We start from the raw sequence: 13889 nt of genomic DNA on the forward strand, positions 1-13889 counted from the left end.
TATGTTAATCTCTTCAGTGGTTAATACATGCAGTAATAGGCTACCAAGCCTGTTTACTGAGCACTCAGGGAAGATTTCATAGGGTATGATCTATTTACATATTGACCACCTAGAATGGAAAGGAGAAGGGGGTCTAGCAAGGGACATGGTCCTTGGTCTCTCTCTTTCTCCCACCTCTCCTTGCCTTCCTCCATCTCTCTCTCTCTCCTCTCTTTTTCTTCTCTTAGAGGCTTTCAGCCTCAAAATAGCAAAGTCATGGGAAATGCAGTTCTACAGGCACATAGGACAATTTTTTCCTAAAGCACATATGAAGCCCTCTCATGATGTAATTTTGTAATTTCAACAGAAACCCAACATTGCTCAAAGCATCTGTGAGAAAACCGTGGGAAAAGAAAATCCTAGGAAAACTACATGAAGTAGTTTGACATGACATGACATGAAGTAAGAAACAACACATCTGACAGGCCATAACAATTCAATTACTGGAGAAGTTAAAATCTGAACTGTGTATCAGCAAACCTTTGAGAGAGGACTGTTAGTGACGACCAGCTACTGGGCCAAGGGAATGAAGTGGATATCTCTTATTTATTGTTGTTTTCTGTCATTTTATCTATGCCATTTATTCCATATTCTCCTCGTAGGAAAAGGTGACTAGGACCAGACAAATTTCAGCAACTATTGTCCCATGCACAAGCAACCAAAAAGAAGATGCTTTTGCTTCAGTAATAAAATTACAAACCAACTCTTTTCCTAATTAGTTGTCATGATAGTTTCTAATGAAGGCAATTGAGGGCTTTGATACTGGATTACAAATCCTGCTGTCATCACTGCCTACCTTCCAGGTTGCCTTTGCCCCATTGCTTCATGTCTCAACGGAAAAGGGGTACAAACAGGCACACAAAAACACAGAGAGACACACAGAGAGACACTGGAAGAATTTCAGTCCAAAGGATCCCTGTTCAATATTAATAAAGCTTCTTGTTAATTTTGGACAACCGGGAAAAAAAAATCTTTTTATGGTCTGAGATGTGACTGGATTCAAAGTAACGCTCAACATATTTGCATTGGAGAAGAAAAGGCAAATGGACCACAAGGGACAAACTATTCTCCTATTCACAAGAAGTCCATATTTAAAAAAAACAGCATTGACAATCTCCAGCAGGAATATTTTGAATTATCCAAGGCCTGAGAGTATATGAAGTACCCTGGGGAAAGCAGAACATTTTAACTAGTTCTCAAATAACTTGGGTTATTTTTCCCTTAAATATTTTGTCAAATATACTATTTGACAGGGAAAAATACATGTGTTGATTGACAGCTTGGAATTATTCCTAAATTATTCATATCTCAACTCATAAATACGTGGTTTGAGGAAATGCAAACAGTTTTAAAAAGTTTATAAATAAATGGTTGATAATCTGTAATATTTTTAGCAGTATGCAATGCAGAGTCAGCAGTAAAATTCCTTCAAATTTATCTTTCTGACAGACAAGTTGTCCTCTTAGAGTCTTTCATTTGCATTTCATAAAATCTGCAGCAGAATTATATTCGTGGCATGGAACCATCACAAAAGACTCATAACTGCCCTGCATTAACAGAGTAGGTTGCCAGTTTAGTGAGGAGATAACTTCAGGGCTGCTCATTTTTGGAAGTAAAATCTTTGCACCCCTCCAGTTTTTCAACACATGCTTTAAATTCGTGCCTAGAGCTTATTGCAGTGTCAAGCTCTCACTGATGTATACCTGGCAATAGTCATAGTATGTTCCTCTAGCCTGGTACAACAGATCTGCTCTCTGAAACTACGGTGTGAGGGAATTGGTCACACTACTGAGCCTCGAGCATTGACTAAAATAGTGTCTTCAGTGTGGAATTGCTTCCCGTTGACAACTATGTTATTCCATTTACTTTTCTTTAGTACAGTAAGGCTCTTTTTTTATTTATTCTCTTGTTCTCCCTTTGCAGCAATCACTACTGCATTAAATTCATGCTGTTTAAATACTGCATAGAAAAAGGCTGAGTGTTTCCTGTATCTATGTTATAATATTCTTCTTATTCCTATGGGGGATGTTGTAGCAGGAAGAGCAAGAAGACATCACCAGTGCTAGGGCATTCTAAGATTTTTTCATAAGAGTGAAGACTATTTATTCTGAAAATAGAGTTAAATCATCTGAACATTGCAGTAAATCAAGTATTTATTTGCCTGCTCCAAATTCATAAATGGAAATTGTCTCTGAAAGTATAATTAATTCTATAAAGTAAAAACAACATGTTGACAAAGTCAGTTTCAAAATCATACAAATAAACTAAAATATGAAAATCAAATTGTATAGCAGAAATAATCTGTTTTAAAAGAAAGATTAATTATGCATTACTTTACAGTATTTCCAGGTAAAAATTATTGTAATGGCAGTGAATTACCAAACAATTCAGTATTTATAGTTCTCATTAATTTTTAAAAATACCAACAGGAACATTTCTATTGTTTTTTAAGTACTAAACTCCAAGCTTTAACTGCCTAATGACTATTTTTATACCATTTTACCAGTAAGGTAGCTTAAGACAACCAATGGGGAATATGATTTGCACAAAAAAAAATACCTAAGTGGGAAGGAGCGACCACAATACCATTTGTAAACCACCTTCATCCTGCTGACAGAAAACAGTAGGTATTGACCAAGTATCTTGGTAGCCAGGTGCTCTGGAGCTACCACAGCAGTGTCATGGCTAATAGGAGGAAGGTTAAATTACAGCAGACCTCTTGCTGCCTTAACTTATTCCAGAGAATGGATGAACATCTCCATGGCCATGCCTAGAGGGTTTTAGAAATGCCCCCCGCTCGTTTACATGCATGAAAGCTTACCTAGCTGTGGCTCAGGAACTCAGTAGGATACGCCGTATACAACTTGTGTTACAGACGTCAGTAGGCTCCAGCACTGAAGCCAAGAAAACCTACTTGGCCAGTGGATCACTTTGGACAAGAGAACAGTGCTGAAGAAAGTACCTCAGGATGTTAGTCTTCTTGATCCTGATAAATATTCAAAGGTTCTTGTAAAGGTATCCTTATGGAAATATGCTTTCTATCATTTGGTACTAGATAAAGCAAAATCAATAGCTTCATTTTGAGTTAAAACTGTGTCAAATTCTGATTTTGTCTCTGTTGGAGTAACCCAGAGTAACTTAACTGAGCCTCGTTTTGCAGTGATTCATAGATCTGCTGATTCACTTTACCAAGACAAAATAAATCTTCAATTCTTTCATTACTTATTGACTGTTTTAAGACCCTTTCCAGAGGGGCAAATAATTAGCCGGTTTAAAGGTACTGAAGAATCAGACCTATTAACTTCAGGTTAAAGCAACTTCAAGTCGCTTTGGATTCCCACACCATTTCCAGAAAGCTGATTCCTTAGCCCACTGAGATTGCTAATAAATCATCCAGTGAAAAAAAAATCTAAAATTCCCATGAACAAAAGGATGAATGTTTTGAAAGGGTTACAGGAAATTAATTTTGGCTTCATTAGCTCTGGTAACAATACAAAAAGTAAATGAAAGCGCAGGGAATTACATGTACAAACTGATACAGTAATCAGAAATCAAACACGTACGGTGATTAAAACAGCCATTTGTTGGAAATATTACCCTAAAGCTTTAAAAATGAATGGCCAAGAATAGCTAAATGATCATGCTTAGATGAAAAGTCATATCGAACACTTGTTTACTTGGATAATACAGGGCTAAGGGCAGTTTAAAACCAGAGGCAGAGGTAGGTTGCATCTAAGGAGCTCACTGGTTCTAAATGCTGAAACTAAGCTACTAGAGCATATCCTTTGAAGTAAATGTGTAAATAATAAATCACTCAGGATATGGTGACTTAGGTCTTCATGACAAAACAACCTCATGCATTTTTTTCATTCTGTTTGACACAAATTTAGTATACTGAGGACCTGGAGAAGGGTGCGTGTGTGTGTGTGATGAAAAATGCTGCCAAAACACAAAAGGGTTGTCTGGGGCAGTTTTTTGTTTTGTTTTTACATAATACTGCAAAGTACAAATATAATGGTAAAAAAAGGGATCACTGCTGAATCAAATCCTTAACTACGTATATGTTCTTGAGGAAAATAACATGAAGCAGATTAACCATCACTTCAGGATGGTTGCATTTCAGTTTATTATTCATAAAAGAGTTAAACTTCCAATTGGTGAGCTATTTCACAGCCAACTTCCAATTTAAAATGAAGCATTTCTTTCAGTATTTATTAATAAATACAGTACATATCATCATGATGTATGAAAGTGACAGGATGTTACCTTTCTCCATTTCCTCAAAGGCAAAGGGATTGACCACGTAATTTTCATGTAAATATACTCTGACAGTGATCAAAGGAGGTTTTACTTATCAAAACAGATTTTTGGGTTGGGCCCCAATAAGTTGATGCATTTAATTGCTGGGATTTTACATTTATTCATTTATCTTCTGATTGAAGGTTTATTTTTTTCTGCAGACCTTTTCTGCAGATGATGTATTCTGATGTGCTACAAAATGAAGGCTCATTCAGTACCATTATTTCTATCACATTATGATAAAGCACATTCAATCAAAGCTGTACCATTTTTAATCTCTTTACACAATAGATCGAAGACAGCAGAGACTTTTTGTACCTGTAACTTGACTGATGCTAAATTCAGTAATACCAGTGTATCAAAAATTCAGAATTCATGGAAAGACAACAATTTCTCCTACACTAAAAATTTCAGTAGGAAAGGTACCTTTAGAGCTCAAACTTTTCCAGGCAAAAATTCGCTTGATCAAGCAGCAATTTCTAAGCAATTTCTTGCAGCTTGCAGGCTTCTGACGATACTGTTGCAAATCTTCATTCCCTTCATGTGTTTTCTTCTCAGAGGCTAACATTTCCATCCTAAACAGAAACTTAACCTTTAGTTTTCCTGAAGCATATATACACAACTTAAATCCATAGGCTGGGGTAAGGGAGATGGGGGGAAAAGGGAAGAGACAGACTGGGGATAAAGGGAAAAGCTTTAGGATCTCATTAACCATTATTCTTAGCTCATAAATTCTTAGTATTAATTAACTTAGATCGAATTATTGTATTCATATTCTTTTGTTTTGAATTATTTATCTGGAACATTAATGTATTTGTAAAAAATACAGATGGGGAAAAATCACATTTTATCTACTATTTAAAAAAATTTATTTTACTTAAATGATATAAATTATAGGATATTTTTACATGGTAATAACTATTTACCTCTTACCTTAGTCAGTTGTTTAGGTATAGGAAATAATGTAATCCTCTATGCATGAACCTATTATCCTTCCTATCTTAGCTTGCCTTACATCACTGTCATAGAGGAGAGCTGCATTCCTCTAGCTGTTATTGAAAGACAGCTGCTTTACCCAGAAAAGATGAATAGTTGGGATTCTGTGCTGCCTTAATACCACTGTCACTCAAATGCAGAAAAGCAGCTGAACCACTTAAAGCCAGTTGTACACTTGGGGACCATTTCTCTACACTACCTTCTGAATCACACAGGCAGACCAATAAATTTCTGTATGACATTATTTTTCTTGATAGACTGCCACTTCGAAGGAGCCAGGGGCCAGCAGCAACAACCAGCGCTGACTAGGACCTAACCAAAGCCCTACTCCAGTGCCACAAACCCAAGAAAAGGCACCTACCCAGTACTCCAGGAATTTTATGCTACTCCAAGGTCACACAGGAGTCCTAAACATCATTCCCGTTTGCTTTTCAGCAGGCTCCAGCCTGAGATGCCGAGGAGATGACTGCTGCCGAGGACAGAACCAAATGGCAAGCCGCAGCAGCCCTCTGACAGCCGGCCACAGGCTGCACCAGGGGAGCTACTCTAATTACAGACAGTAACTGCGCCCAGCCAGCAGCAGGACAACAAAGTGGCCCCGATTTTACTCCCCTCCTTTTCCCTCACACTGTGCTGCCATCCTCAATCTGAATCTAACATTAAACACAATTTAAGTTCTAAAGACAAAAGTCAGGAAAGAGTCAAAGAAAAAAAAATAATTGGTATTGGTCACAGTACAGAGCAGACTTTGAGAAACAAGGCTGACTTCTTAATTGTAAACTCACTGCTTCCTTAAGAAAGCAAGCATGATGTAACACATAGCCTTACTGTGTGTATTTGCATCAGCAGTTTCTATTGATTTTGCAAAACAATCAAGGAACAAGTTTTCATTTCCTGAAATTTATTTTTTAAAAGACACTAGAACTCCAAGGGTTTTTAATCAGTCAGCTTTCCACCTAACTGAATTAATGCCCCTTACATAAAATTGCATGTTTCATGTATGTGAAATGTCCTGTGTACATTTGAACTGTGGTTTAACTCTTTTGCTTTGCACAAAATGTCACATACCAAACCGCATACCTAACTGTAACAAATGGAGACATCTCAGGTCTATCAGCACAGGCTAGGATGGAGTTTTTTAAGCATACTAATTCCACCTCTGCAAACAGCCTATCAATCAGCAGTGAATTCTGTTCGTAATGGCAGTGAAGCATAGGTCATAATAACCAATTTTTAGGCAGCCAAAGTAAAGGGGACCACTTTCATTCAGCTTCATATCTAGGGATATATTTCAAGCCCATTGCTATTTAGAACTGAACAGGCTTGAATTTACACTGTTGGAACAGTACTTGCTGGTATCAGGTCCTTTGAGTCCCGCGGCATGACAGAGCATTCCAGCCATGGCTGTATTCCCATCACAAGCCACTACCATAGTGAGCTGAATTTCAATCTAGTAACAGAGTTTCTGAAAATTCTGAAACTTCAGCAAAGAAACTTTCTCCAGTTTAAGCATATTTCACAGCTTTCATATCCTTCAAAGATGCCATTCTCAGAATAAATATTAATTTTATATTGGTGCTTTACTGTGCTAAGAAACACATTTTCACCACAAAAAAATTCAGTCTGGATTTCCAAATGACTCCTGGAACAGAATTTTGGGTTGCAACAGCAAAGCACAAATGTTAGTTATTGCATAGCAGTAACAGCTATTTTTAAAAGACAATGCTAATGCTCACAGATATTTCTACATTCTGTCTTCAAGTGAAACTAATGTACTCTAGAACCTAGAGTTCATCCCTCTGAAAACTGGAGGTTCACTTCTGATCGGGGTCTGTGCAGAGCATCCACAGAAAGTCACCCATCTCTGGTGGAACACATCTGTATCATCCCTGGCCAGTGCAAAGAGAAAGCCAACACTATGCCCAGCAGCACGAGAATGTAGCACCATGTAGCATAGCTCCAAACAGCCAAAATTTGAGTGTGTTGTTGAAATAATTTAAGTTCAAGTCCTCTTGATATAAGCCTTCAGAGAAGCTGCCTGCCCATGAAAAGGTCAACTACAAAATCCTTGATCCTCCAGCTCAAATGCTAGTGCTCACCACATACTCCGTCATGCTCCTCAGAGTGCCCACTCAGAGCTGCCTCATCGCAGAGATTCATTAATCCAAAGGTAGCGTGAATGGGGAAGCAGGCCTAGGAGCTGAAGCAAGCAACTGGGAAAATTATGTCATGATGGGATAGCAAAAAGGAGTGCATACTGTCTAGACCTGGAGCAACTGCTCATGTGCGGGGGGGGGGGGGGGGGGGGGGGGGCGGTTTGCTGGATATGCCCTCACATTAACATTCAAATAAAGACTTCAGGAGGGACAAGAATAAAGAGGAGCTTTGCCAGAGATGAGATGTATGAAAGCACAAATTCAATTACGCTACTCCAGAGGATATGGAGAGGTAGAACCCTTGCTGAAATCTTTAGGATTTTCTTACGTACAGCTGAAAACTGTCTTATTTGCCATGATATGAAAAGCTTCTCTTGAGATTTAACTCTAGAAGGAAGTATTTTTTTCTTAAAATGGTTCAGAAGATGTCAAGGGGTTCCGATTACACCATATCTGTTTCCCTACTTCAAACCTTAATCAACTCCATAGCAATTTTCTTCTATAATAAAAGTATACATGAATCAGATGTTCTTTGCAGCACTAATCATTATGCTAGAATTCTGCAGTGAGTTTAAAATAAACTCATGCTGCAGAATAGTAAAATTCAAGGCACCACTGATTTTTTCCAAACAAACGATACTGCACCTCATTATATCCATAGTACTTAATTTATAAAAGGAACTGACATCACTATTCTGAAGCAATACATTTGATTTACCTCCTTCGCTGCAAATCATGTGCTCTAACTTTGAGAAAAGTAAATGGATTGGTAGCGCATTCCACATTTATAGGTGCAAGGACTGTAAAAATTCATTACACGACATACTAGAGAAAATCTGGTCACGTTGTAAGTAACATGAGAAAATTATCACGTGTGGAAAGGATTTCAATCCATGCTGCACAGGTTCCTTCCTTTCCCTTAATACACTGAAATATTGAAAAATTTAGACAAAATTAAAAAGGGAGCCAAAGAGCACTCTGTGAGTACATTAACTGCGGGTGATCAGTGGGAGGCTGAACCCTTCAGCGTGTTCAAATTAAATCCGTACAGTCGTTCAGGGAGCACCTGTGTAGGACTGGTACCTAGAAGTTACTCAGCCTGCAACTCAGTTACTGCAACCTCAGGATCTGGGGGTATGGAGATCCACCAACTGGGAGTGAGTAGTGAAACAGGTCAGAAAGAAAATAAGCAGAGCTGTGTACTAGTGGGAGTATCAACAAGACAGATATAGAGAAATGATCTGTAAAAATCCCTGGAATGCCTCTGGTCTGAGCCCTAACGTGTTACTGTGGAAGTAACTGGGAATCTGCAGGCATCTTGACCAAATGCCTCAGGTCAGGGAAGACAAGCTTCTTACTGCAGCAGTAACCATGCAGGAGGTGGGGACCGCCTAAAGAAAGCAGGTTTTCACTACTTCATGTTATCAGATTTCACCTCTAATCAGTTACACCCAAAAATAAAGCTGGGGTTTTGTATAAAAAGTTGATAATCATTTCCTGATGGTTAAATAACTTTTTTTATGAGTGATCTAAATCATGTCAGTTAAAAACTCCAGAGAGTCACAAGCTGATGAATCATATAAGGGCTACATGATGCCACACAGAAAATGTGAGCAATATTTACTGGAGCTACAAGGGAATGTCTTTCAACTGGGTTGAACATGGCTTCAATAACAGCGTATATGCAAACTGTCTCAATATTGATTAATCAGATTGGAACTTTGGAAATATGGAACTGAATTTTGGGTGGGCTTATTGAAAACCATATAATTCTTCACTTGATAATGAAATAGCAGTTGGAAAGACCAGGGACCTCATTACAGAGTGAGAAATGTCTCAGGGATATTCCAAATGGAACAGTCAAAACTGGCATGGCATCTACACAGGTTTTTTGGGGGAATCTTTACAGAACTGATCAGTTGCATTAATCAATTACTCTAGCACAACTATTTCAAGAACATTCACTGATGACTATGTGGCCTCGTACGGGTTTTGAAGAAAGAAACTCTTTAATGTCAGAGATGAAGCTAGGCTAAACCAGTGATGTCTGCTGTAAACTTTAGGCTGCTAGAGATTGAAGCTGTAAATTAAGAAATGACTACTGAAAAATAGGGCAAGCTTACGGAATCCAGTCCTGGATGAATGTGTGGGTGACTGCTGACATATTAAGTAATATTACAATGAGATGCTTCAAAGAAAAAGCAGAGTTTGGGTTGTTTGGTTGTTGGGTTTTTTTGTTTGTTTTTCTCAGCAGTAATTTTTAATAGCATTTTATGATATCTAGTTTTGGAAGAGGAAAGAAAGGATTTGTGAGTGGAAAGGAAAATTTTATTCTCTTTCTGTAAAGTAAAAGATGGAACAGAAAATGATTGGAAGCAAAAATATATCAGCTATTTATTTACTCTCATTGTACAGTGCTCTCTAAGATTTTGCTGGTGCATTAACTTGAGCTCTGTTAACACTTTTTTATCCTTTTCAACATTTGCTAGTCTATTTATAGGCAAAAAAAAAAAAAGGCTATTGGATAAATACCAGGAATCAAAAGCTTCCTGTACACTTCAATATCAATTAAATTTTTGGGTTCTGCTTTTGCCAAAAGAAAACAAAGAAGTAAATGGTAATGTAACTTGAACTTAGTGAAGAGTTGAGCGGTGCCATTCTCTCTGAAATGTTTGTGGGAAGCATTCGAAAATATCCCACTAATACAGGGTGAACTGCTGTCTTTGGTTTTTCTCACCTCAAAAAGGCCATCCTCCTTGATGTATAAAATGTCTATAGATCTTGCCTGTTCATGCATGGTGAATCTCTATGTTGTAAATTAGGATAAAATAAAAGATATAGGAATAGTGGGGCAGAACTGCCCTGGAATTCTTCTGTACCCTTTGGTGGGACAGTGCAGGTTAATAATTGATTTCAGGTTGTAATCAGGTTGCCTGGATTAGAAGGAGAACATCTGTGTTCACGCATGCCATGTCACAGTGCTTGTGGGCAGTGCAGGTGACAGGAACACGTTTTGACATCTTCAACATTTATCTGACTGCAGCAAGAACAATGAGCAACATAAGCGAGAGCAAGTATTTGTGGGTGGGAATTTCAGAGAGCTCCTCCACTGTGCCAGAGAAATTTCACGTTGTAATGAGCCCTCTTGGGGTTATAGATATACTGGGATGAGCTCTCACTGGATGATTCAGTAGCTGAACTAAACTGAGAGGAAGGGTTTACCTTCCTGTCAGATTACAGTGATAAGAGAGATGGCAGTGACTCTGATACGAGCAGAAAGGATTTTGAAGTTAATCCATTGTTAATGGTAATCAAAAATTCTTGCTTGGTCTTAGCATTTTTCTGGGGTGCATATATTTTCTACCCCAATTGTTAAAGAGGCAGGGGTTTTTAGATGTTCGGTGGTAATAAATACTTCTCAGCAAAGAGAAATACAGTCTATTTAGTGGTATAAAAATAAAAATTTTATGGCTCTCAAAAAGCTTTCTTGCCAGTATGTCAAAGGCTTAATTGTTACATAATTTATTACAGGTACAGAGTAACCTTTCATTTTCCAAAATCACAGCACAAATGGAGAAACTAAGGGGGGGAAGGATATGCAAGCCCTATTAACTTTTTAGTTATTCCCAACAGGGGTTTTTTCCATAGGTAACTTTACATTAGCGAATTTGAACAGTCTACTGCTGTGAAAGGCACCACATCAGTGATCCTTAGAAAATTTTTTTTTCAAAAACTATTCAGTAGTACCAGCCAGCTGAGAAGACTGCCTTGGTTGGGTACTTCTAAACTGAAGAGGTCCTTCCTCTGCCATTGAGATGGACACTGGCAGAGGGAGGTCAGAGGGATGGCTTGAGTAAGACGAACATGCAAAGACTATATACTAAGTCGATCCATTTTATTTGTGAGAAAGGTATGTTCAGATACTAAGAAAGGGTAGCAACATACCTGGAAGTGTCATCAATGCAATAGCTCTTGAAGAATTAATGACTGTATTGGACTTTTTAACTTCCTAATATATGACATAAAATAATTTTTATTTTTTGTCACAGGAAGAATATATTGAAGTCTTACACAGAAGCATACAATGGTTTGGGTTGAAAGGGATCTTCAAGATCATCTAGTTCCAAGCCCCTGCCATGGGCAGAGATATCTCTCCATAAAAATAGGTACTATTTCTTACATTTGTATATCATCATGTTTTTACAAGTAAAAGACCTATTTTAGAAGTCTGAAAACTCAAACATGAGATTAATTATGGCAGCATTGTATACAAATTATGGTATGGGTTTGTGTATAATTTGTTAGAAATCTTGATCGATCAGGTTGCTACTTTAGAATTAACAGAATGTGAGACTGGCCCTGAATAGTGTGTGAAATCATGTTATCTGTATCAAAGGTAATATCATGAGCGTATGACATTGGGGAGGTTGAATAAAAAGTAGAGGAAACAAATATAAGTAGATTATTTGATTAAGTTCTGTAAACATATGGACATGCCAACAAATTCTGAAGAGAAAGTGCAGCTAGAATTTGCTGATGGAAATTATCTGTTCTTGGTTTAAGTCATTACTTTTACAGGTTTTTACAAGTCATCTTACTTATCAATAGCAGTATTAATTACATTCTGCAATTTATAGTCATCAGAAAGTTGTAGGCAACATTCTGTATAATAAAAGTGCTTGTGTTTGCTGCAACACAGTGAGAGGTATTAATTTTTAAAGTAGTCTTCTGTTTATTACATGGATTGGATATAATAGCTCCCTGACAGACTTTGACTTCTCTTACGGGTCCAACATCTGTTGTGCTCAAAACTGTTAACATAAACAGCAGAAGACTCCCAGTTAACTCTCAACTATCGGAGCTCCATTTCAGATGATAATCACTACTTTCGATAGTGTTACATTTTGCTTTTGCTCAGGCTCCTAATTAGCTCATTATTTGTCAAAATATCCCTAGAAACTATCTGGACTTTCCTATTTTAGTGGACCTTTATCATATACAAGTAATTTATAAATAAAGAACCATGAAACAGATCACCCATCCTTATTTTGTGGCGTGGAGCCTCCAAAACGCAACAAGAATTAATTTGGTCAGAACATGTAAACATATTTTTTTCCTCCATACTTATAGATCACTCAGCACAGGACAGAGAAAAGGGGTTCAGCTCTTAAATATCCTTTTAATTTATTTTTTATAATGCCACAGAATTAAGAACATATCCAGTAAACCTCATGGGGACAGTGACTTATTTATGAACATCTAAGTAATCAAATGCATATTGAATTAGGTTGCAAAGCTTTCACAGACAAATTAAATACAAGAGAAACAAAGTACATTATCAGCGCAATTGAAGGTTCCTTTCCTATCTACTGGATGTTACATCTTTCAGCCACTTTTTGGCAGCAGTGAGTAACACTTAGTGGTAGCATAGCACCGGTAACAAGAAAGGTACAAACCTCCAGCTCCTATCAACCCCCCCCCCCCAGCTTATCAGAGAAGGTGCTGCAGATGAGGCAGCACTAACAAACGAAGCCAACTGAACAATGACAAAACATTTCAATGACCCCCTTTTCTGCCTGCTTGTTTTTACAAACAATTTATTACTAGTATCTGAAATGATTATTTCTAAGGGATGGTCTCCTTCATTCAAGGTATTTTTAGATATAAACAGCTTAGAATAAGAAAATGCTATAATAAATCATCTACAAAATAAGTTCCTACCTGCTACAAAGCAATCATCATTGCTGTATTTTACTCCCTCATGAACAGGAACAAAATCTCAATTATTTCAGATTCTACAAAGTAATGTTGGTAAATAAAGTCCTTTAAATGGTTAAAATGGAAAAATACAAAAAAAAAGCAAGGAAAAGGCAGTGCACCTGAGCAATTAATTGAATAGATGAAATCAGAAGCTTCGAAAAATTGATTTGACCATGAGAAGTGTTTTAGCCATAATATGGTCATGGAAGAAGGAACTTGAGGAAAAACAGGAATGCTACTGCACAATACACATGGGAAAGGAAGCAAAAAGGTCTCATATTTCATTTTGGTTTCAAATAAGATTGATTATCAACTAGTAGACAGGAAGTTGTTATGATTTCATATTTCAGTAGAACATAACTCATACAGTTCCTCCAAAAGACATAGAAGTCTCATTTACCAGGGATGTACACATTGCTTGTACACTGCACATATGAATCAGTATGAACACATTTGTCACTTGGATCCCTGATGAAGTATCAGCTAAACTCTTTAATGATCTTCCAAATTTTGGAGAAAACAATACAGATTGGATACAAACTTTCATTTTTAGGCTGCCATATAATGTTGCACTAAATAAAATAATTTTGAAAATTATTGTCTCATTAAACTTTATGCTTATTGCCTTATGCTCAGCAA

The 13889-nt window shown here is 37.3% G+C and overlaps 1 protein-coding gene across 2 annotated transcripts in view; it reads right to left on the reverse strand.

The window, feature by feature from the left end:
* KCNIP4 (potassium voltage-gated channel interacting protein 4) overlaps positions 1-13889 on the reverse strand; it is a 427804-nt gene that overhangs the window by 378126 nt on the left and 35789 nt on the right. Inside the window, exons 1-2 of one of the 2 annotated variants that reach the window (XM_037390339.1) lie at positions 5696-5834; positions 4765-4913 (exon numbers count right to left, since the gene is read on the reverse strand). The exons of the other annotated variant lie outside the window; for it this stretch is intronic. Of the exons in view, the coding sequence (XP_037246236.1) occupies positions 4765-4912 (148 nt within the window). The 5' untranslated portion in view covers position 4913; positions 5696-5834. Of the gene's footprint in view, positions 1-4764; positions 4914-5695; positions 5835-13889 lie in introns of those variants that run through there. 2 annotated transcript variants of the gene reach the window in all.

This window comes from Falco rusticolus, chromosome 1, assembly GCF_015220075.1.
Source record: "Falco rusticolus isolate bFalRus1 chromosome 1, bFalRus1.pri, whole genome shotgun sequence".
NCBI lineage: Eukaryota > Metazoa > Chordata > Aves > Falconiformes > Falconidae > Falco > Falco rusticolus.